The sequence below is a fragment of the Labrus bergylta genome, chromosome 19 (genome assembly GCF_963930695.1).
Source record: "Labrus bergylta chromosome 19, fLabBer1.1, whole genome shotgun sequence".
NCBI lineage: Eukaryota > Metazoa > Chordata > Actinopteri > Labriformes > Labridae > Labrus > Labrus bergylta.
Genome location: NC_089213.1, coordinates 7,377,487 through 7,401,704, shown reverse-complemented (window position 1 = coordinate 7,401,704; position 24,218 = coordinate 7,377,487). Strand labels below are relative to the sequence as shown.

At 42.9% G+C, this 24,218-nt stretch overlaps 1 protein-coding gene across 1 annotated transcript in view; it reads right to left on the bottom strand.

The window, feature by feature from the left end:
- thsd7aa (thrombospondin, type I, domain containing 7Aa) overlaps window positions 1–24,218 on the bottom strand; it is a 143,730-nt gene that overhangs the window by 56,210 nt on the left and 63,302 nt on the right. Inside the window, exons 2-6 of the mRNA XM_020638651.2 lie at window positions 21,781–22,912; window positions 15,233–15,481; window positions 13,444–13,628; window positions 6,017–6,172; window positions 1,792–1,995 (exon numbers count right to left, since the gene is read on the bottom strand). Coding sequence (XP_020494307.2) covers window positions 1,792–1,995; window positions 6,017–6,172; window positions 13,444–13,628; window positions 15,233–15,481; window positions 21,781–22,912 — 1,926 coding nt within the window. The remainder of the gene's footprint in view (window positions 1–1,791; window positions 1,996–6,016; window positions 6,173–13,443; window positions 13,629–15,232; window positions 15,482–21,780; window positions 22,913–24,218) is intronic.

Below are 24,218 nucleotides of genomic sequence, written 5' to 3'. Positions count from 1 at the left end.
GACGTTTTTTTTGGTTATCACGGCTCTTTAAGCCAATTACCTTCATCCTAAATCAGACTAGCGACTTTCTCATAGTAACTTTATCTAAAACAAACTGTGCAGATCTCTTGAGGGGAAGCTTTGCTGAATTCTTTCAGAGTCTGTGAGACTTTAAAAACAGCTGCATGAACATTGAGAGTTGGTGTGCACGGTTAGGGAAGATGAGGAGAAGGAATCGGAGAGGAAAAGATCGATATGAGCCAAATAACGCTATGAAACGCTCAGCAGCACAACAGGTGTTATTTTCTGACAGGAAATGGTGTGTTAGTCTGTCTGCTGTTTCCTTGGTTATATGGTGGGCAGCAACGAGAAAACAGTTGCCGAGTCTTGAGGTCAGAGTGTGTTTGTGTGAGTGTGTGTTTGTGTGCGTGTGTGTGAGTGTGACCTCCCTCCGGCAGTGTCAGCACTGTTCTTCTGCTGCCTCACTTTTTTCTGCCAGCACAGCTCTCAGAGGTGAGTATAGCAACACACAAACACATATATGAACACAACTAAATAGCTTAGAAGGATCCAGAAAACTACACAAATATAATATCTCCCGTCAACGAGTGCATCAATTACAATGTATGGCAGTGAGCCGAGGTTAAAAGGACGACAGTTTGGAGGTTCAGAGAGAGGTCGAGTGTCTCTGTAGCATCAGGGCAGAGAGGACTGACTCACATCAACACAACCTCCAGACATAACTGACATATTCAGGCAGGAAGTGCAGACGTGTAGGACTGAACCCAAGTCACTTCACTCTAAATGAAGTTATTTGAGTCCACATCTGGATACATTTGGATATTTTTAAAATATCTCTCATCCCAAGTAAAATTTCACCAGTAGCCACTTTGAGCAAAGCAATCCCGCTGCACATATTTTCTTCCATGCACCCTCTCCACCTTCCACCTGGTACACTGATGCAGCAAGGGGCATCTATCCTGGCTAGTCAGCTATGCTGCTAACACTAGCTAGCTCTCTACGACCCCCCCAGGTAAGAGGAAGCTTGATACAACGTCTTCAATATGCAATATCTGTGAAATGAAAGTCGAGTGATTTGGGAATATTTCAAATGCACGAGCTCACATCGTATGCCACCATGCGAAGTGGAAATAAGTGGAACGACAGCCAACATCACCTCAACAGTAAACTGCACAACTTGATCAATCTGCAAAGCCAATTCTGAATGGGCAATAATGGACTGTTGCATTTCAAAAAGACCTGCACCCCTACAGCGTCGTCAACAATGAACGCTTTAGATAAATGGTAACGTCTGGTAAATACTCAGTAAAATGGCTCAAGCACAGCTCGAGTGAAGCATAAATGAATCTTTGTTTCAGGTTCTCCTCCGTGTATTTTGACATTATTGCAATCAGCTGATTAAAATCGCTATAAATATAAAAGCTGCATTATCTTGAAGACATTTTATTGAGCTATTGAATATCAATAATAATTAGCAGCTTCTTAGTGCACAGCAGACTGGAGGAGATCCTGAAATAAGCACTCCTTTGTGGAGAATCTAATGAATCAAAATTAGTTTTTGGATCGATCTGTGACCTCGAGAATAAAAATTGAATCAAATTGAATCATGAGATATTGAATGACTCACACCCCTAGATAACACATTAGTCAACAAGTGTGAAGAGTGAGCACCATATCACCCCAGCAAAGACTGATCCAAACAGCACAGCCATCTTAAATGTGTTTATCCATTACAGAGTGCTTTATGTCACAGTCCCTATATTTTCCTGAAGGTAAACTTCTTCAACTCACCATCACTGTTGACACACTGCACTTGTGGGATCTGGGTCCCTGGTCCACACTCCTTCTCGTTATCAGGGATGCATTCCTCCAGTTTGACCACCAGCCAGTCGTAGCAGCTGGGGTCCTCACACGGTATGGCCTCCACCAGGTGGGGGCAGTTCCCCGTCCCGCCTGTGGGCTCATTGACGATCTTCCTCTTCCTCAGTTTGAAGCCTGTCGAGGAAAAAAAATAAAAAAGAGGGAGTAAATGAGCACAAAACAGCCCCATGCTAATCAACCAAAGCCCCCCCTCACTGTGATCTCCTCAGAGGAAACTGTAAGCACATTAACTTCACTCTGTACTCACACTGTGTCTTTGATGATAACCGTAATATTGCATTTAAAGTGACAGCCCATTAAGCTTGAAGTTCACAGAAGAAGTTCCAATAATGATTTCTTATTTCCTCTTATTACATTAGCTTCTATCCAAAGTGATTAATGCATGCAGCAATCCACCATTTCAGCACAGGTTTTTCCTTATGTGTGTCTTTTCTTTTTCTCAAGGGCATAGTATTCCATGACCCAAGTCCTGGGAAGAGGGGGGATGTTAACTCCTGCCCAGCCAAGGTCACACACCCTCCTAATCCAGACTCCTGCTCCGGTCCGATAAGGCTGCAGAGGACTGGAGCGCCCGCAGGACTCAGGTGGAGACAGCAGAATCGCCTCTCTTCTATCTCATTGTGCCTCTGCTTTCACCTCAGAAGCCTTTATTTAATCAGGCAGGTCAGTGGAACATGTACTGTCATGTGTCTAGACCCATTGATGGAGCATTTATCAGAGAGGGGGGAAGGGGAGGGTTTGTATGAAGGAAGATGAGACCCGGGGTGAAGGGAATTCAATTCTATCAAGCATCACTCACGTGCTATCTGCAGGGTGTGTTATGAACAGCAGGCTGCAGGAGAGCAAGCAGCACAGACAGCTGCTGTCAGAGCTCGAGGCTTCACTGACTAAAAACACATCCATGGAAACAATCATATGATGACCTATCATGCACATAACATGATGACCTATGATGTACGTGAGATCATCTCAGGATATAGAGGCTGGGCTATGTTGTGTTATGCTTTCAGATAAGATGAAGGACAGACACACCAATCCACATTTATATTAACTCCAAATACATCAGGTATCATCATGCCACTGTTTGGAATTTGGATACTGCACATATGATTTTGCAGAATAGATCTTAACTGTAAAAGCTATGAAAACAACGACGAGCAGTTTGGCAGCTGATAGTCAGTGGCAGCACTGATAAAAACAATCAACACACACCAAAAAAACACGGTGGTAAAAGTCCCACAAGGACTATGAGCACATATGGACACTTAAAATACTGTGTAACCTAAATATACAAGTACTTATTTGTTCTACTGTAAACGTCTGATCTTTAAAGCTACCTGTTTTTCTCCTGTGGTGATTAAAGATTTATTAATAAAGACTATGAAAAGTACAAAGCTGTAAAGTTGTCCATGTTTTCACTGTCTCTCATACAAACAGCTGCCATTTGCTGGCAGGAGGTCGAAGAATAGTTGCTGAAGGGGTTACGTCACCACCTACTGTAGCGGAGTAGGACATACTACCATTAATAATTCCATTCTCGCCTGGTACTTGTATACTGGGACAAGACAGTAGTCCAATTGAATGTCCTAATCGTAGCTCGACTTAACGGGATCGTTGGTGGGGACAGCCTGCTGCTACGGCTGTAACTGTTTGCTTTGACCTGGAGAAGCAGGTCATCTTGTTAGCATGAAATATGAGTCTTAATTAACAAATATTTATCTGAACATTAAAAGCAGTTTGGAGGTTATTCATTCCACTTGCTAAGGAAGAACAAATTCATATATATATAATATAACTGTCAGCAGAATATATTTTTATTTTAATAAATAATTAATAAAATAGGCCCCAACATGGACCCTTGAGGGACACCATTTTCTATAAAAACCTAGAAATTAGGAAACCCTCTTTAAGAAAACCCTTAGTCAACCAACCTCTGTAAAATAACAAGGTGTAAGTCAGTAAACAAGACTGATGAGAGCATTGAGAGCAAACCACAACCAAACCTAAACGGACACATCAAACACAGATTTGTTTAGTTAATATATATTTGTGCACATTCAACCAATTCATATGAAACAAATCTAAGCTATGTCTTGTCCGGGGTTTTCATCAGGTGTTTTATAAGGTAAAGTCATCTACACCTGATAGCTCTCGTTGTTAAAAATAACACAACTTATAACCTCCGAATTGTCATTGAGGAAATGTCCCAAAATAATCCTCAAGTTAAACTAAAATTACACCTTACACATCTTGAAAAACAAAACATGTAGAAGCAGTGAAGGTTGAGTGTTGGTGCATGTGCTAATTGTTTATACAAAATAATTTTAGGTGAACACCATCTACACCATTACTGCCTCAAGTAGATTTTATAAGAAAAGGATGTAATAACATTCTCAAATGTACTGCTGCAATATGTAAATACAGTTTGAAATCATTTTGTTCTCGCTTCTATCGACAGATCACAAATGTGTGCATTCCTCTGCAGCCAGGAGATCACACGGTATAAATGATCATACAGCAAACTAACAGGTAATCACAGCCGACTGATCCCCATGTACCATGTCAGGAGGATAAAAAGATGTGAAACCAGGAGGACACATTTTGAGTTGATATATTGTCGAATAATGAGAGCCAGGGTACACACACTTTGGGAATGTGTGTGTGTGTATTTCATTCAACTTCCATTGCATACACTATGGACGACAGTGTGTGCAAGAGGAGTGTAGTGAGCAAACGAGCGAGAAGGAGCGGATCCATCATTAAGATGCATGGAGGAGAATTTCCAACCGTCCCTTTCATTTGAGGCGCTTCATTAAAGCAGAGTCAACATGCATTAGTCATGGCGGACGCTGCTGTTCCAGGATAATTAAGGGCTGAAGCAGCGACTGCTCCAGCCCGGCTAATGGACTAGCACACCCTGCTACAACGACCGACAAACAGGCTGTGGAGATGAAGACGCTTCAGCTGCCACTCTTAACTTATGTTTCTCATCTAATGCTGCAGAAGGACTACGATTTAGATTTTGGCACTCATACTAAATTCATTATCTGTTGACTAGTTCTAAAATATACTGCAGAAGAACGAGTAAGAAAAACATCTCATAACCGAAAGAGGTTTTCTTTGGTGGCATATGAAAAAGGTGTCTTGCATATTGCCCTTTACTAATAATGAGGAATGGTTGCATTTGTTTTACATATATGCTAATGTTTTGGTACCAGAAGTCAGGGGAGACAAGCATCCCCGCCAAGAAAATGTAGACAGGTTAACAGCCACAACCTTGAGCTAGCAAAACTGTGATTCAGACAGAGCTAACAACAGATATGGGGACGGGCAGACATGAAACTGATTGGATGGGATTCACCGCAGATGTAAATATCACCTTTAAAGGAATTCCATAAATGTGGTAATATGTTTGGTGTTTAATTAGCTTCATTGGGTAGCTGCTAAATTTACTATGCTTTGAGGAAGTCTAGTAATGGCTGTGACTAGTTTGAAGAAAAGTGTCATAATCTAAGCACAGAAATCTGAAACTGTCAGAGTCAAAAATGACATTATGAGCATCTACTCTCAAGGATTACGTCGCAGACATTGCAGCCAGTTTCTTCGATTTAGGGGGATGCAACAGCTGTTTGCGTGTTTGTTTGTCATTTTCTAGATCCAAGTTAAAATTGCCACACCAAAGCTTGTGTTTCTTCAATGAAGTTTGGTATTCATTGGTGTAGTAGTAGGAGCCGGGAATCACCTGCGCTCCAGTTGCAAATCGGACAAGCAACGTGGCCGCCTCCAGGAGTACCTTTGTTTTGTTAGATAAAACCTTACGATAACAACACACTACGGGATGGTTTTCGCGCAGAAATAAAGACAACATGTGTACAGATGGACAGCTAATAAACACAAAATTTACAGCTTAATCTTTACTGTTGATGCACAGAGCAGCCATGTTGGATTTTAACTCTGACCACTGCAGTTGTTCAGAGTTTCAAAGTCGTAATTCCGACTTCAGGGAGGCGTTCCTGATGATATATCAGAGAGGCAACTCGGAATTTCCGACTTCCAAGATCAAATGAAATACAACATTTGTGTCCCTAGAAGTCCCTCTTGAAACAGGGAAATCATGATTCTAATGAGGTCTCACCTTTTTTGGCTGCCTGGTCCTGGCAGTTTTCATAAGTGCAGGGCCCCCAGGCGCTCCACGAAGACACATCACACTCCACAGGACAGCTGATGTGGCAGAGCTGGGTGGTGTTTGGGGGGATACCCAGACATAGATCACTGTCCATCGGCCGTAATGCTATTGTGAGACAGACAAGAATAATAGTCTTTAAAAACCAGTTAAACAATGCATTTAAACAGTTTGTAAAGATATCCACAGTATGTTCCACAGTTCTTCTCACTGTCCATGTGATAGAAAACACAGTTAAGGCGGGTGGACCCAGGTTGCTGAGTATGTGTGAAATATTTTCTCTTGGCACCATCAGCTGCAAAATGTGAGTTTTTTCCTTCATACCGTACATTTATTTTCAAAACTGCACAGAAGACAAGGCTCATATGATCTTCAGAGACACCCGTATTTTTACTCTAGTCTTCAAAGTTCTGTGAAAACTGTATAGCTTAACTGAGCAAACCACACCGACACAAAAACATCTAATAAAGAAAAGGGAAGAAGTAAGTCTTTGGAGCTCAAATACTCCTGCCTTTAAATTCCCATGTCCCCCCATGAAAAATATCCTTTCAGCAAAATATCAAAGAACAATAATGCATCACTCTCCTGTTTCATTCTCCGCACCTCCAAACCCCCAATCTTCCAAAAGCAGACAACTTTGAAACAACAAAGGTTTTTGTTTTTTTTCCTAGCACAGCGGGTCAGTCTTCCATTTGCCTGATTCTCAGTGGACTGCAGCTCCAAACAGCTGTAGGTGACTCTCTGCAAGGTCGTCAGGCTGATGAATCATTCTTGCTGTGCCACCACAGCACTGAGTCTCATTCACATGCAAATTGCCTCCGCTTGGCCGAAGGTGTGTCCTCTAATAGTGTAGCCTAAGCGAGCGCATCTGATCAATAACATCGAGTGTCGGCGTGCCACAAGCATGAGTGATATGTCAGATGGGGACATGATCAGGAGCTGTTTCATTTACAACTTCAAATCATGTTTCTAATTATTGACATTATTGGAACTGAGTTTATAACAGTAAAAACTAGCTATGTGGTGAACAATAAATCATTGGCTTTGCTTGTATGTGGGACTACTTCTAATGTATCTGGCTTTTCAATCAGGCCCTCAAATGTTGGAATCTGATTGAAAATTAAATGTCCTGTTCAGACCTGTTCAGTTCAAGCCAAACAGGAGTGCTAGCACTGCGCTATGGTAAGTTAGTCATGTTTCATATTTGTGTTTATATCAAATGGTTTTTACCGATACCACTGAGGTCAGGGCTTGTTTGCTCACCACTGGCTGCTGTGGCTTGTGGTTTTCCATAGAAAACATTGTACATGTTAGGGTTGTAAAAAAAATAAGGATTTAGTCCTCATAAAATATTTAAAGGAGAATGTGCAATATTTTACACATAAATACAGCAGAAATCCAGTATATCATGTGTATATGTCTCTCTGAGTCATGACTGTCTAAAATGAGTGAGAAGCTTGAGTCTCGGCGGCTGTATTGTTATCAGAGCCGTGTTTACATGAACGGGACAGCCTTGCGTGAAAAAGCTGGCTAAGCCAAAGACTAGAGAAACAAAGAATAACACAGTCTACTCACTGCATAATTGAAGGTCAGTTATGGGTTTTTAGATCACCGTCATTCAACACCGTGTATGTATGTATGTATGTAATGTATGTACAATATGAAGCTATGACACAACAATGCAGGTCACAGGTGATTGCAGTTCGGGCAAAGGATAATTTTGTCCGCCGCTTGCACTTAATGGTGGTGCGTTCTAACTCATAACTCGTCCATGTAATTGTGAGTGGAGGAGGAGATGGAAGTGTGTCGCTGTCGGTGTGAGCGAAAGATTCGGTTTGGCCAAATAGCAATTTGTTTTGCTTTAATGCTGGTGCTCAAGGGCGACATCTACTGGATCAAAAAGTCGCACATTGTTCCTGAGGATATTTCTGTTTGTGCGGATTTTGCATATTGCAATGTGTATCCATCCATTTCTGCAAAGTGGAGTTAAAGAAGAATGGGTGAAGCTAAAGTCTACTTATGATAGTACAGTCCAGTAATGACGACTGACCAACAGACAGAGGCCATGTTTTTGCAACATCAAAACAGTAACACCCGAAAAATGTGGACCATGCAGTTGAATCCACCTAAGATGGCCAGACAAGTAAGTTTTATCTGGGGAGTGGGGTGTGACATATATGAAACTGTGAATACTGGCTGTGAAAAACGGCAGAGCGAGCTATCACTTACAGCTTGCAGGTAGTAAACAGATGACTAAAAATATGCTGCTGTGCTAACAAGTGCTAAATGAGATCATCCAAATGACCTGTTGAAGACTTTAATACCATTCATGTGCCTTAACGCTAACAGAACATCACATTTCTCAAAGCTTTTCATCCTAATGGTTCATTAGGAACTTTTGGAGGACAATAGCTTCTTTGTTCTCCTCCCTCCTTGTCCAGTCTGAGCAGCTCTGCACAAACCATAACAAAGGCTGATTAATGGAAATCTCCACACAGGCTGACCTTGTTCAGGTATCTCTGTGCCAGATGGTCTAGTCTTCCCTGTGCTGCACTTCCAGCAGCCAAATTAGGAACCTCAGAGGCAGCCGCCGTACGCTGCGACGTGCCAAGTGCCATCAATAACCCGACTCCCAGCTCCTTTCCAGCCGGGGATTCTTTGCATCGCCGTGGCACAGCTGTTATACAGCATGTCACAGTTTGCTCCCCAATCGGGCCACACACTGACCAGAACCAGGACAGGAAAAAAACAACTGATACAACTTATTAAAATCCTTTTATATCTTGTAATCTTCAGAAGAACACAGGGTGGAAAATGTAGCACCAGAGAGATTTAAAAAGCTGCTTATGATCAGAAGAAACACTCCATATAAGAGAGTAAAACTGTCCAAAACAGAGACGCTGTCAGCAGTAATCTTTGCACGAGTGTGGTAGAATTTCAGCATGGAGTAAATCCTTCTGCAAGTAAATCAAATCAAGAACGTGGAGCGATCTGGGCTGGCTTTGGCTACCAGTAATCGGACTGGGAATGATGTGTATTCACAGATATCACTGCCAGACTATCGTATCTCAGTCACACTGGGATTTGCGGATCATCCTTAAAAGCAAATGATGAGATTACATCAGCTTAATTGGACTACACGTTCCCTCCTCAGAGCCGCTTGGCTCATCACGATGAAATCATCTACTGCACCATTCTCTTACACGTAATAAAGAAAAATGATCTACTTTTTGTGGTGCTGATAAAGGCATTCACATATGGAAAAGTCAACAGATAAAATCTGGGCCCCATTTTCACATCCTTTTTCTTGACATACTGATGTAAACTGGCAGACATGAAATGAGCTGTAAGACCTGCAACTCAATCCTTCGAGTCAAACATGGCTGATCAAAGTCTGTCCACTCTAAGTTCTTGTATTGAATCACTGATAGGCTCAGATTGTTGTTGTGATGGCATGCGATGTAATGGGGATTCTTGATTCTTGAGGAGTGATAAGTTTTTGTGTTAAAGACAACAGGATGAGATGTTTGGTGAAAAACACAACCTACACTACAGATTCTAGTCTTTTTGAAGACTTAGATATTTTAGTACACATTTTTAATAGCCTTCTGTGGTCTTTATTGGACTTTAAAGGTCACATATTATCCTATTTTTCAACCAGTTTAAATAATCCTCAGAGCTCCTCAAAAAATTAGATCATGCCTATAAACCCCTCTATTTCAGCCCTGCTCAGAACAGGCTGTTTCTGTGTCTGTACCTTTAAATGTAAATGAGCTGTGTCTGACCACGCCCCCTCTCTGGAAGGGCTCGAGTGTACTCGGGCTTTCTCGCTCCATGTCTTATTGTTTACGGTGAGAAGGCAGACTCAGAACAAACACCTAGCTGTGGGAGTGTCACCCACCTGGGGGAGGAGTTACTGCCCTTTGTGATGTCATGAAGGGAAAATCTCCAAACGTCCTGTTTGAGCACACATTTTCTGAAAAGTGGAGCAGGCAGAAGACGGAGAGGATGGACTTTTCTTATCGTTGGGGGGTTTGTAGACAGACTAGGGACACATACACACATTACAAAAACAATGGTGTATTTTGTATAATATGTGACTTTTAAAGAATTCCCTCGAGATTATTTTTCAATAGAAAAGAGGCAACTCAGTGTCAGCAGAGGTCAGCAATACTTTCAGCAAAGGAGGGAGATTCATTAAAATTATCCCATTTTTGCTGATTCCAGCCCTCAGTTGGCAAAACTCCCCTTTCAGATCCTCCTTAAAGGAACCATCAACCAAAGGCTGGGTGATGTGTGTAAATGAACAGTTACCTGACCAGATCCTTTACATCATGGATGGACAAAAAAGGCTAGAATTAGCAAAAAAATAAAGTAGTGAAGTGTGAAGATGAATATGGGAGATGGATGAAGGCTCTCATTATCATCCTGGCATGTCCAAGTGAGGTGATGGTTGTAATTATACAAGACATGACAGCACAAAACCTGTCTGAGAGCAAGGCCAGGTGCAGGGTGAAAAACAAGGAGGATGTGGTGCTGCAGCTGGGCTGGCAGAGCTTCTGCTCATTTATCACATCAACTCCACTTTTCTCTCTTCTTACTTTCCTCCTCCTGCCTCCTTCCTTTGTCAAAACACCTCAAAGCCAAGTCTAGTCACTTTTCACTTGTCATAAAACCTCCATTAATGTCTCCCATTGCCCCCACCCAAAAAACACTTTCCATAACAATTGCGGTGTTAACATGCAGACAGGCCCACTCTGTTATTTTAAGATTTTATGTTGACAGTGTATGGAAAAGAGAACGGTGGAAAAGTGTGGAGCTCATTGCTTTTAACAAAATTAGCAATGAGGCATCTTGACACTGAAGGATGAAAGACTGCGGCTGGTTGAGAGCATCTGATCTGAATAATTTCCAGCAGCAGACGCCGGTGCAGCCTCCCTGGCCAGATGGACCGAGACTTACTGTGTCAGTGCTGGATAAGCACGGGCATGCTACCAGGCTGCTTCCAGGCTGCTTCCAGCCTGCGTGCGCTCAGTAATACCACCAATTTACGTGAAAGCTCATATTTCATCTGCTCTCCTTTCTGTGCAGCTTTTGCACATACATTAGCATATTCATATAGCTGCGTTACAGATTTGATATGAGGGGGGAAAACAGCTTTAATTCTCCTCTGGTTCCGGTATGGTGGGTGAAGCAGGGAGGCGGGGGGAGAGAAGGATATCGGTGACTCTGTGAAGAGCTGGAACAGATGACACGACTTTGGTGCTTGTGTGAAATGAAATCCCGAGCAGATGATTCAAAAGCTCATAAACAACTTTTTTTTGTCTGCTGTTTGGCATACACAGATGTGATTTGAAGCAGCCTGTGTCAAAACATGAGCTATTAAAAATGTTGTTATTTACTCCACAAACCCTCTTTGTTTCCTGTTGCCTGGAAACTGATGGTGTTTTTATTTTTATTTGAGCTTTTAACAGCCCCGGAAAGGCCGTTCCAATAGTGGATCTGGAATTACGTTCTGGATTACCTACAAAGAATCCAAATATTTTACTGCAAAGCAATAACTGGGGACTAAAACAGATGTGTTTTTGACTAATCCACCCTGGCATCCAATGATACAATAAAACAAGAGGCTGCCGGGGTACTTTGCTCGTTACAGTTTACTAAACCCTCTGAAATTCATATGCAAAATCATGCAGTGGAATAATGAACAGTGTTTTAGTGTAATTGATGTCACATGCAGGGGGTTAACAAAAATATAAACGTATATAGCTCCCTGTGCGACATCATCATGCTATCAACATCTTGGCTAATTCACTTGTCTTCACTCTAACCTCATTCATGTCACAAAGAGGGCCACCATGAGGAGTCATGATGTAGAGATGTGGCAACTCAAACTTGTAAGGAAATATGCTCAAAGTGCCATATTTTTATTTTCTTAAAATATCAATATTTGGCAACAGCTATTTGATTATTGTATCGCACAAGTCAGAATGCTGATTTATTGCTCTATCGTTATTTTCCCACCTCTACTAAAGGCAATAAAGTGATGATAAACTACAAACAGCAGCCAATCAGTGTCACAGTCTCGTGTCATGGCGACACCGGGGCTGCAGAATTGTCCTTCCCTTTCCGCCTTCTGTGTCTCCTCTCAGTCTCTTTGTGTGTCTGTATCTGTAGTGTGTGCGTGGAAAACTCACCCTGACTCTCCTGACTAGTGAATCCTGACTAATCATGCACAGCTGCTGCACCTGCTGTCCATCAAATCATCAACCCGGTCTTCACCATCTAACCACCACTTCATCGTTCTGCATTGGTTGGATGAATTTAGTCGTTCGTTCTTTGAGTTTCTGTGACTGTATATTTGAACCGTTTCCTCTTTATGCTCAGGACTGTTCATTACCTACCTGCCTCTCCATCTGCCCGCTAACCTGCTAATGCTCATCCTACTTTACAACACCCATAATTAAAAGCCAAAACCGGACCTGCAACTTGACAAATATCTCTGTAGATTCAATAAATACTCACGCAAAAATGTTCTCAGGTAAGGGACCAAAATCAAAGGCACTTGGACTATTTCTAAAAGTGGTGCTTCTGTCGTAGTTAATCATAATGATCCATGACCAAGAAAAAACACATGCAGATGGCGTTAATTTAGTCCATAAGCATCCAGGGAATCTTTTCACTGGCAGAGTGAAGGCCAAACAGTCCTATACTCCATCCATCCATTAACTGCACTGCGTGTATCCTTGGAGAGAAGGGAGGGCACGAGCTAAACATGCCCCTTAGTGTTAAATGTAATCTCTGCAGCCAGAAGGTATGCATTAAAGTCGCTGTATTTCACTATCGCTACGACTGCAGATAAGAAATCTCAAGGTCACCTAACTGGATGTTCTCCATCCTGAATGTCTCATGACAATCTCAAACAAATCTATAGTCAGAAAAAGAAAACAGGAATGATATTTTTCCTTCACTAGACACTCAATCATTTAACTCTCAATTCAAGATTCTTTAAAAGGAGCTACATGTGGGGCGCTGGTGGCACAGTGGTTAGTGCGTGCGCCCCATGTATGGAGGCTGACGGCCCAGGTTTGCATCCGGCCTGTGGCTCCTTTCCCGCACGTCATTCCCCTCTCTCTCTCTCCCTGATTTCTGAATCTATTCACTGTCATATCTCTCCAATAAAGGCACAAAACAAATAAATAAATCTTAAAAAAAAAAAAAAGAAGCTGTAGGCAGTACTAGTGACTTTAGATTAGTCTCCTTGTACAGTATAAAACAATTCAAATAACTAACACTTTACAAAAGATTTAACGAGGCAGTTGATCAAATACCTGACCAAAAGGGAAGAAGATCGAAGAAATGCATGCTGGGAGAGTCACCTTCTTTGCTCCGGAGCGAGCCCAGGTTAGCTGCAGGTGTGTCGCTGCTGGTCTGGACACAGTACACCTCTCGGGTCTGAATCCCGCCTCCACACAGCCCGGTCTGGTTTCCGCGGCGACGGTCCTGTTGGCTCAGCAGCACGTCCACCCGGCACTCAGTCCACTCGGTGGTCTTCCAGCTGTAACTGAGGACGGACGTGGACAGAGAGGACACTTATCGTCTTGAGAACTTGATACAAAAAATGTTGTCCATTGGATTAAAACAAAGGAGCCGTTTAGGTAAAATAGGACAGTAGCAAAGGGAATGTAAAACCACTTTAAAACCTCCAAAGTTGAGACTGTTCAATCTAGGACTCGTAGAGATGCTTTTTGGTAGCGGTGATTTTGTAGGAAATCTTGAGCTGAAAGGTTATAGAGTAAGAATCAAAGATTGTTTGGTAAATTGTTCCAAAAAGTTAATTAATACATTTTAAAATATCAAATTAATCTTCCCTTAAGGTGCAGACTGCATGTGGAAAACGCAGTGAGGCCTCTTAGCTTTTTTTAACTATGATGTAAAAACCACCCTGGTCAGCCAACACCACCAGTATAGATCTTATTCTGTGGGAATCTAGATTGTAAACCAGCTCGTTGGTCAGAGACAGACTGTTTCACTTTAACTCTGTGTTTGCTCGCCCCTCACTTCTCTCAGGCGTCATGCCCGATCATGGTCACTTCTCCAGATAACCAACATGGTGAAGGTTTGAATGCTGAACCTGAGGCTTCAAAACAAGTGTTTGACATCACGATGGCTACGTCCATTATTTATAGTCTATCCTTTTAACAGGCAATGAACAGAACGAGTGATCCGAAGCGCGGGCTTCTCTCAGCTCTGTCAGAAAGACTTTTGACGTTATTGACCTGAGATCCATGTTTACAATACGCCCGAGGATTTGCAATGTATGCAGACTGTCCACTCAGAGCTCTCTAAGACTGGATTTTTTTTTAGTTGAAAGGAGGTTGTTAATTGCAGCGTCTATTCATAGGAGGGGTTGTGTCTGGCAGGAGAATTGGCAGCGGTCTGCTTCAGCAGTAACGCTTTGTGGTTTCAGCCCCGAGGTCACCAAATGTAAACCCTGCCTCCCTCTCTCTGCCGATAATGGAATTCATTTGAGGTCGCCAATGAAAGGGTCCATATTCATGAGCGAGGTCTCTCTCTGTGCTGCCTCTGCACTGCTGCGGGACAATGAGGCCCCTGGGAGAGCAGTGCATCTTGGGGCTTTAAGTTCTCCAGATGGGGACACTCAAAGAGCGCAGAGATTCAGCACCATGGACAGCGCCGCTGCCTCTCTTCCTGCTTCTCTGTCGCCAAGGCGGCAGCCGTCCATGGACATTGATTTAGGGCTGATTCTTATTCTGACCATAAAACAGACCAATGGAATCAGCCGATGACATCTTAGATTAATTATTAGATTAAATAGAAACAGAGTGAAGCCTGAACTTCAGTTCAACTTCAGATTTCTTCCTCCCAAAAACATCTAGTTTGTACACATGCAGATGTTGACAGTAATGTTTGGTGTTTTCACTAAATGATATGTTGTTTTTAGCTGCTGAGTTAGCTGCCACCACTGCATAAACAACTCCACTTGCAACATGATGACCTGTTATCTGAATACTCAGGTGGCACCAGAGTCATGTAATGTACCTGAGAGAATATTTAAAATATATCATCCATGTGAATTAGTTCCATATAAAATCCATCATGCAGCACAGTAACAGATATATCTCTCCATCTTTGTTTTGTACTTACACAATACACGGCTGTACCCCGTCTCCCTGCGGGCTGCAGGGCTCCTTCTCCTCCAGCTCAGGACAATCTGCTCCTCCCCCGATGGGGAACTGGCTCACTTTTCTGGTGCGAGTGCGCTCCCCCATGGGTCCGTTGGGGTCGTAGCACTCCTTGGAGCACGCCGACCACTCAGACCACTCGGTCACATCGCAGTCCTTGGTCATGACGCAGGCCTGGAAGGTCACAGGCAGCGTCTCCTGAGAGCACAGGCTGGAAAAAAAGACACCAGGAGTTACATTCTGATACTGTAAAAGGAAGTGCTTTCTCACATCGGGATGGGATGTTTAAGTGCACTAACACAAAAACAGGATACTTAAAACTCACTTTTATAGACTTTCTTTTATGTGAATTCTCCTTTAAAGATCTATTCCTTCCTTTTATTAATTGTATTGCTTTTAACCTTTTAATCTTTCTCTTCTTTAAATGTTTTAGCCTTTAAATGTATCCCTTTAAACTCCTACTCCTTTTATCGTTTAACTCTTCAGCTCTCTGTTGCTTTATTCATTTAACCAATCTCCTGTTTGTCCCTTCTTTTTATCTTTTATCATTCTGTGTTTACAGCCTGTGATGTGATGTCGTCCCACTCTCCCTCAGTTTTTAATTTTGTTCTCTCCTGGTTGATTTTAAACTAATTTTCCTTCATTGTATTGAACTGCCTCTCCATACCTGCCTGTTGAATCTATATTATTCCTGTTATTTGCATGTTTACAATTTTGCCCTCTCTGTTTGGCCCCTCTGCTGATCTCTGTTCTGTTGTCGTGTTGCTGTATTTGCTTTGTCTGTCACAGCACTTTGTAAACATTTGTTTTTATAGGTGCTATATAAATAAAGCTATTATTATTAAGAAACCAGATGATTAAGAAGTCCATGTAAATACACTCAACAAACAAATGAAAATAACATCTGTGTGTGAATTCACTGCATGCGTGTGTTGACATCCCAGGCTACAGAAAACAGCAGCAAAAACATGACAAAATAATACATTTAATCGAAGTTAAAAACGCCTCGGCATTCAAACAGAAGGATTATTAGAGCTACATAAAGCGTGTGAAGTGTAGGGATAAGAGAATTTTAAAGACACTGCTGTAAACTCGACAGCCCTCCTTTGTCTGAGTCGGTCAATGAAAGGGAGACGTTTGAAAGTTGTTCATTACCAACACAAACAGTTTGTGATCCACGTTTTCAGCGTCTGTGTCTCAGCTCTGCAGCTCTGATGGGATGATGGCTTTGATGATGGGAGGCTGAGAGGCTCAAACACTGGGTTTCTTTCTCTGTTTGTCGAGGCTGAAAGGCCATTTGGAATAATGATACACAGCTTCTCCATTCTACTCCTCGTTTTTACTCCGGTCCCTCCTTTTAGTCCTAACAGCTCTTTTTTCCCCAGACTCCACTCTGAACTTCTAGAAAACGTATGAAGCTTCTTCTACAAAATGTTTTTTTTAAAGGATATTATCGGTGGTGCAGTGGGTAGAACTAGCTCCTGGTTTGAATCCCCGTCGACCAGGAGCCTCTCTGTGTGGAGTCTGCATGTTCTCCTCGTGCATGTGTGGGTTCCCCTCGACTTCCTCCCACAGTCCAAAGACATGCTCGTTATTATAACTGGAGACTCTAAATTGCCTGTAGGTGTGAATGTGAGTGTGGCTGGTTGTCTGTCTCTACAGTATATGTCAGCTCTGTGATTGGCTGGAGAACAGTCGAGGGTGTGACCTCGCCTCTTGACCAATGACAGCTGGGATCGGCTCCAGCCCCCCGCGACGTGAACGGGAAAAATCGGTATAGATAATGGACAAATGGACGCTTCCACAGCCTCTAAGGTTTTTCTGTTTTTCTAATAAAAGCTAGGTCTTCTTTTATTTTTCTACTGATATCTGTGTTTCTTGTATTATTCTTCGTTCGGCGTTCGTATTTACAGTCTGGACTCCGGGGGATAATTAGCAGATTTAGTCGGCTGATTAAATGGGAAATTCCCATAGACATGCTCCAACAGTAAATAAACTTGATCCTGGACTTTGGCCAATATTAATACGGTCATCACGATCGACTAAGCCTCTTTGAAGCTTTGAGCCATCTGTGCATTTAGCTAGTGGCTAAAGTATTAGTACATATGTGTGTCTCTCTTTGGGATAAATATTTCAAAGCAGATATTAATCCTACTGTGTATCATACAAATATAATATTCCACTTGAACACTGGAAGATAACGAATGGCATTTGCTTGAAGTTTGAATGATTTATGAATGCTGACCTTCTCCCAGGCATTAAAAGCAAATGTATCACAAGAGCCTTGATTCTCTGGGTTGTAATGGACGCTACTCACTGGCCTCTATTGGAGGCGAGCAGCGCAGAGAGACAGAATGAGGCCATTCATGTCCTCACAAAGAGCACGGCTCTCAGACGCCACATGGACGGTGACCTCGCTGGAGAGAAACATTTACAGAGAGTGGCCGTCTCACAGTGGAGCTTTGAGGAAAGTGTAACAGAGTGGGGAGCCGCTGTGTGTGCATCCAGGAAGTTTAACACACTGGAATAAAGACACAGGAACGGTAATGAGAGGATCATAGGACAATATCTGCACAATTACACAATCAATCTTTGAGGGATTCTTTCTTAATGGACAAAATTGAATCTTAGAAAAAATCAAAGTCCAGCTAAATATTCATCCAATCCACTGAAGACCTTCTTTTCTGACCTTCTTGTACTTTATTACATCTGTGATGATGTTCCTTTGAGGTTTTCATTTCAGTTCTGTATCCATTATCCCCTTTACACACTGTGATGTTTTTTTAAACTGTCTGTCCATCGTTCAGTTTTGCTCCCCCCTCCAGAACGACTTCAACTGGAAGAGTTCATTTCACTTGAAGCCTTTGGCCCGATCTTAAAGGGCAGAAAACGCGAGACCATTGGACAGTGCCTGATGTGTGTTTGGATTGTAATCTGTGATCACAACTTCAGCACTTTATCTGCGAACCCATTTGCACATTTTAATTGTCGTTGCCCTTAACTTCTTATTTGTAAACTGTTTCTTAATCATGTGATATTTATTATGACATGTGCTGCTGCCCTCTTAGCTAGGTCATGCTTGTGAAAGAGATCTTGATCTCAATGGGTTAGTGACCTGGTTAAATAAAGGTTAAATAAAAGAGAAAACACAAAGAGAAAAACATGTGCAAAAGACTTAATTATTTCCCTCAATGTTGTAATCCAGTTTTTGTATTTGTACATGTTTCTCTTTCACTTTGTCTCCAACTTTAGATGCGATAAAGCCGTTACCACCAGACCAAATGTCAGTTGAAAAATCATCAGTTCAAGAGTCCAACCAGCTTTAGGAGAGATGCTACAATATGCAACTATGATGGTAACTGAGGGGACAGTTCTGTTTGATCCAATAGGAGCATTTACAATATCATATTTCTAACATGTGTTGCTGAAAACGAGCAGAGGTGCACACATTCTAACATTCCTATTCAAGTATTAGTTCAGAAGCTTGTGGAAAAAGAAAAAGTACTTCCAGTAAAAGTAGAGAGACAAAAGTAGAAGCAGGTGTGTCCTGCATGTCTCCCCTGGTGAACAGACAGGTCACATTAACTTATTATGACTATCAGATCAAGGATGTTATAAACCCGATCTGAGTCACTGTTTTCATTTGAAAGCCTCGACTTATTTCCTTTTTTTGGCATACAATCAATTGAGGGAGCATAAATTTAAAATGAGGGTGCAATGCATGCTTTTGCACCCTCGTAGAACCGGGCCTGAGCATAAAATGCAAATGCTCTGATATCCTTAGTATAAAACTGAAACGTGTCCTGCTGCTGAAGGACATTTCTCTCGGCTGTTTCTTTGAAAGAGCTCACTGAACCTCATGTCATATTTATTTTGCTCTGCTGCTCTGAATCTGCTCGGACGTTGTCGGCCTTGTTAGCTGCTTTCCTTTAATCTATGTGGCTCCAAGTTTACTGTGTCGCTGACGGATATCACATTCACCAGGCGCTTCTTTTCCACATCGGATTTTCTTTTCCGTTCCGTCTCTGGTTTCTTCCTCTCGTCTGTTCAGTCTTAAAATGATGTTTTGTCTTTCCTGTGTGATATGTCATACAGAGCATTTCAAATAAAGCGCAGTCCTGTCAGTATTTGAGCTCAGTGGATTTAATAAACTCATTTATTTGTCTGTCTCCTCTGAAAATCAGTTGATGCAGTTTTGCCAGATTTCTGATCTCCGTGGTGTATAAATCCTGTATTCTGAAGGAGATGTTACACAAAGTCATGTGCAGACTATATCATTGTAAGATTCTGTGCCGGATGGATCTCCCTGTACTCTCCCTAAAAACTTCCTGCATACTTGACACATCCACAAACTTTCTACCACTGGGTCATTTCAAGTTTACAGTATCTTCCCTTTAATCCAGGGAAAGACAAAATGAGGTTGATTAATTCAAACTGACAGATGTTTTCACTGCCCTTATTTCTGAGGTGTTCATTGTGTTATTATTAGTTATTAAAGGTCCAACATGTAAGATATCCACTGGCTGAAATGATAAAGTGACCTTACTATATGATCAGACATTAAGGAAACATGCTATGTTGAAGTGCTGGCTTCTCTGACAACAATGCAGCAGCCAGTATGTCCTCCTTCTAACTTTACATTCTGCTCCTGAATGCTCTGGATTTGTTTGAACCAGAGAAGGTAGGCGGTTTTAAGGAAGCCCCACATGGCCGTTTTGGACGCCCCTCGGTTTGCCAGATATGAGAGCAGTTATCAGGTCAACAGGTGTTGCAGTGATGGAAGCGGGCAAGAGAAGTGGTTCAGACAGAAGTGATTGTACCCGACCTAAAAAGCCTCTGCATGTTTCTAATAAGCTCCACGAGCAGAAACGTGCTCAAACTAGGATCAATATTGGAGATGCTTTTGAAAAATGGAGAGAGGTTAGAACGCAGAAAGGTTTACAGACCGATGCAGAGCTGGCTAAACACTGAAGCTTCAGTGTCCACCACATGGCAACCTGCGAGAGCATGGACTCTAGAGAGGAGGGGGCGGGGGGAGACAGCTCTCTCCAATGTTTTGAATGTGGACTGCAGTACCCATTTTAAACACTAGGTGACATAGTTACATACTGCTCCTTTATTAATTTTAGTTATAGGAGGAGCAGACTCAGCTCATTAATCACACTCGAGCCTTCATGTAGGATTTTAAATAATCTCAATGATCCCTGACAAAATAAGAGCTTCAAGACAGAAAACAGAGAATAAACAGAAGGCTTACAGGGCTTCACTATCCATACTCTTTGACTGAGTGTTATGTGCCCTGACATTTGAAGTCATTGTGTTCCAGAGACATGCCTGCAGCTCTCTGACAGTGCACAACAAACAAGCCTCTCCTCTCCCTGTGAAAAATGTCAACAACACATTTCTCCAATGGGCAACAAAACACACACAAAAGTGTCATTCTCCAACCATAGACGTTAAAAAGAAAGGGGGCGAAGCCTCCAGTTTTGAAAAGTAATGCCACAGTGGAAGTGTCAATCTTTGTAATATCCAGCAGGGGGAGACGCCACTGGTTCCATCCGTCCACCAGTCCATACTTTATCCCATTCAGGGTCATTGGTGAGCTGATTCCAGCTGTTATTGGGCGAGAGGGTTGGTTCAACCCTGGACTGGTCGCCATCTGACACATAAAAATAATCACATTCATACCTACGTGCTAGTTAGGGTCGCCAATTCGCCTAATGAGCATATCTTTGGACTGTGGGAGGAACCACAAACACCACTGTTCTTCTATTTGACATAAATACACAAATACAAATACCTTCATTGGACTGAACGTTGACACTGGAGATTACATTTCTGTGAAGTGGAGTCAACCAACATGCTTTCCCATGCTGCTTTACATGAGAAAGTTCAAACTTAACTATTCTTCAAACATCTTGTCCACACTTGACTGCCACTTCCTTGCTTTTCTCAGTACTGCCAAAGATTCAATTCAATTCAAAAAACTTTATTTGTCCCCGGGGGGCAATTCAAACAAGATAACATATTTAAGACTATGTATGAACGCTTCACTGTTAGGTTTTAAGCTGTTTCTTTTTTGGTTGAAGAAAATACATTTTCCTTTAGATAAAGAAACTAGAAGCTCCCTGAAGACAACTTATTGTATTTTTTGTGTCAACTCTTTCAGAAAACCCTTAGGCATGAAATGCATTTTTAGATCTCTTCATAAAAGCTTTTTCAGGAACTATACTGTATTACTCTTCAGGGTTAGCCGTGACCTCTATGTGACTGTCATTCACTAAAACAACTTCCTCTGTGTACATTATCCTTCACCTAAATGTTGACACCAAACCTTTATCCAGACCGGCCTCAAAAGAAAAGAAGCCAAAGTGTTATCACAAAAACCGTGTCAACTTTCTAAAATATACAATCACACGAAGGCACTGTGGCATCATTGAAGATGAAAGCATGGGCATGTATGGAAGCTGTGCAGGGTCATATGAGGATGCATTTTTAAATCATGCCTACCTGAGAGCCTCGACGTCCCCGCTCTTGTGCACACAGGTCACCTCTCTGGTCTGGAAGCCGACCTGCAGTTCCCAGAACTTTCCTCCCGGTCGGTTCTGACGGTTCCTGTTCCTCTTCTTCTTGATGAGTTCCCTGGTCTCAGGATCCTTCCCCTTACCTTTCTCCCTCAACCTCTCCCGGGCTTTCTCTCTCATTTTCTCCCTTTTCTCTTTGTTTTTTGCTTTTTTCTGTCGTTTGGGCCTGTCTGCCTGTCGAGACGGCCTGTCTGGCTTCCCGTTTGCCTTGGCCAGTTTTCTGTTGGCTCTGGATGTTTTGTCTCCGTCTTTGGACAGTTTTTTACCCTCTTTTGACTTTTTGCCTCCTTCTCTGTGCTGCTTGTCCTCTCTGCCCTGTTTGTCTCCCCCTTTAGACTTTTTGTCGCCCTCGCCTTGGCGTTCTGTGATTTCTTTGTCCCCTTCTTTGGACTGTGTCTCACTTTCTCCAGGTGGCTCGTCTGCTTGTCTGGCCTGCCTCGGCAGTGGGACTGAACAGGCCCCCCAGGGTCCCACCCTGAGGCTGTAGAGGCTCTCAGCTCCCACACAAGCCCCTGGCTGGCATGTCTGAAACTCAGTCAGGTTTGGGCAAGCTGCCCCGCCAAACAGTGGCGGCGCCAGAACAAAACGTATCCTGTTCTGTAATCCCATCCCACAGGTTTTAGAACAAGCAGTCCACGGGCTGAACTCAGACACCACACAGTCCCGGGGACAGGGGATGAGACATGCCTGCTCTAGACGTGGTTTAGGCTCAAAGTATTCACAGATCGCATCCTCTGCTGGCTCTGCATTCACTTTCTGAACGCAGCCCACCTCCCGGGTCTGGATGCCCTCCTCCCCCCGGGTACACACAGCCGGGCGCTGCACCCCCCCACTGCGCATCGATACAGGGACACACTGGTTCCAGGCACCCAGCTGCCAGTCGTACAGGTCTTTGTGCCAGTCGCACACTCTGAAGCAGCTCTGCTGGTTGTCCGGCCGCTCTGCTTGGTCGCAGTTTGTGGGCAGGGTGGTCCAGCCTTCAGAGTGAGCACACCACACCGCCCGGCTCTGACTGCCGCCTGGTCCGCACTCACTGCCCATACAACGACCCCATGGACCTGCAGAGACAACAGAGAGACGTTAGTCAGACAATCAGGAGAGAAATCGAGCTTCTGTTTACAGCAGACATAAACTACAATAACTGCAATCCTTAATGATCAGATCGGATTTATTGCTCAGACCTGATGTTTTTGACCTTTACCGTAGTCCCTTGTGAACTGGTCACGGACCGGAACTGACCGTCATGTGCAAAAGATCACACAGTCAACCAAACCACTAGTTATGAAAAAACTTGTTCTGTGTTGCAGAAAGATTCACAAAAGGTCTTTTTCAGGGTTTCAATATTTAAGGCCGGCTTTAGATAGTCTAGTTTAGATGATCTGGCTTCCTTGCAGTCCATCTAATCATGTTCCTGGTCATACTGGTATTTGTTGAAGTTGAGTCCCTATTTTCTGTATCTATGCAATGTTACAAAGTGAGTATCCTACGACAGTAAGAGTGAAGCTGTGATAAATCAGAGTCATTCTTCAACAGTAGGAGTTGACAGGCCTTTAGCACAGCAGCTGTTTCTGAAGCTATAAGTGCTTCTGCCTGCAGTAATAAGGTCCTGACAAATCCACACTTACACTTAAATCACTCTCCCTCAATACTGTGTTTGCACTTCCGCTGGATTTATGAGAATGCAATTATAGGTCTAAGTAAACATCGACTTTCAGCACAAAGCCCCGTTAGGAGCACAGCTGATGTGGAGCCAGAGCAGCTGAAGACTCAGATCAATACGACATCAAAATTAGCTGATGTGAGAAACTCCGCAGCGAGGCGCGTTACAGCCTCGTCTGGAGCTACAGCGATGGAAACCTTCAGAGGTTTAAACCATTTAGAGACAATAATCAGTCACACGACAACGAGGTTAGAAGCTTTTTGAAAGGTTGATAAAGATATTAGGTTAATTATTTTACTTAAGGTAAAGTCCATCCATCCATCCATTTTCTCCCGCTTATCCGAGGTCGGGTCACAGTAAGTCAACCCAGAGTTCCCTTTCCCCCAGTAAAGTTTTCCAGCTCCTCCTGGGGGATTCTGAGGCGTTCCCAGGCTAGACGGCTATATAATCCCACCAGCAAACTCTGGGTCTACCCCGGGGTCTCCTCCCAGTTGGGGCGTGCCCTGCTGGATAACTTCCAAAGGGAGGCGTCCTAATCAGATACCCAAACCACCTCAACTGATTCCTTTCCATGCGAGCTCCCCCTGAATGTCCGAGCTCCTCCCCCTATCTCTAAGGCCGAGCCCAGACACCCTCCAGAGGAAACTCATTTCGGCCGCTTGTAATCGTGATCTCACTCTTTCGCTCAGGTGAAGTGATGATTA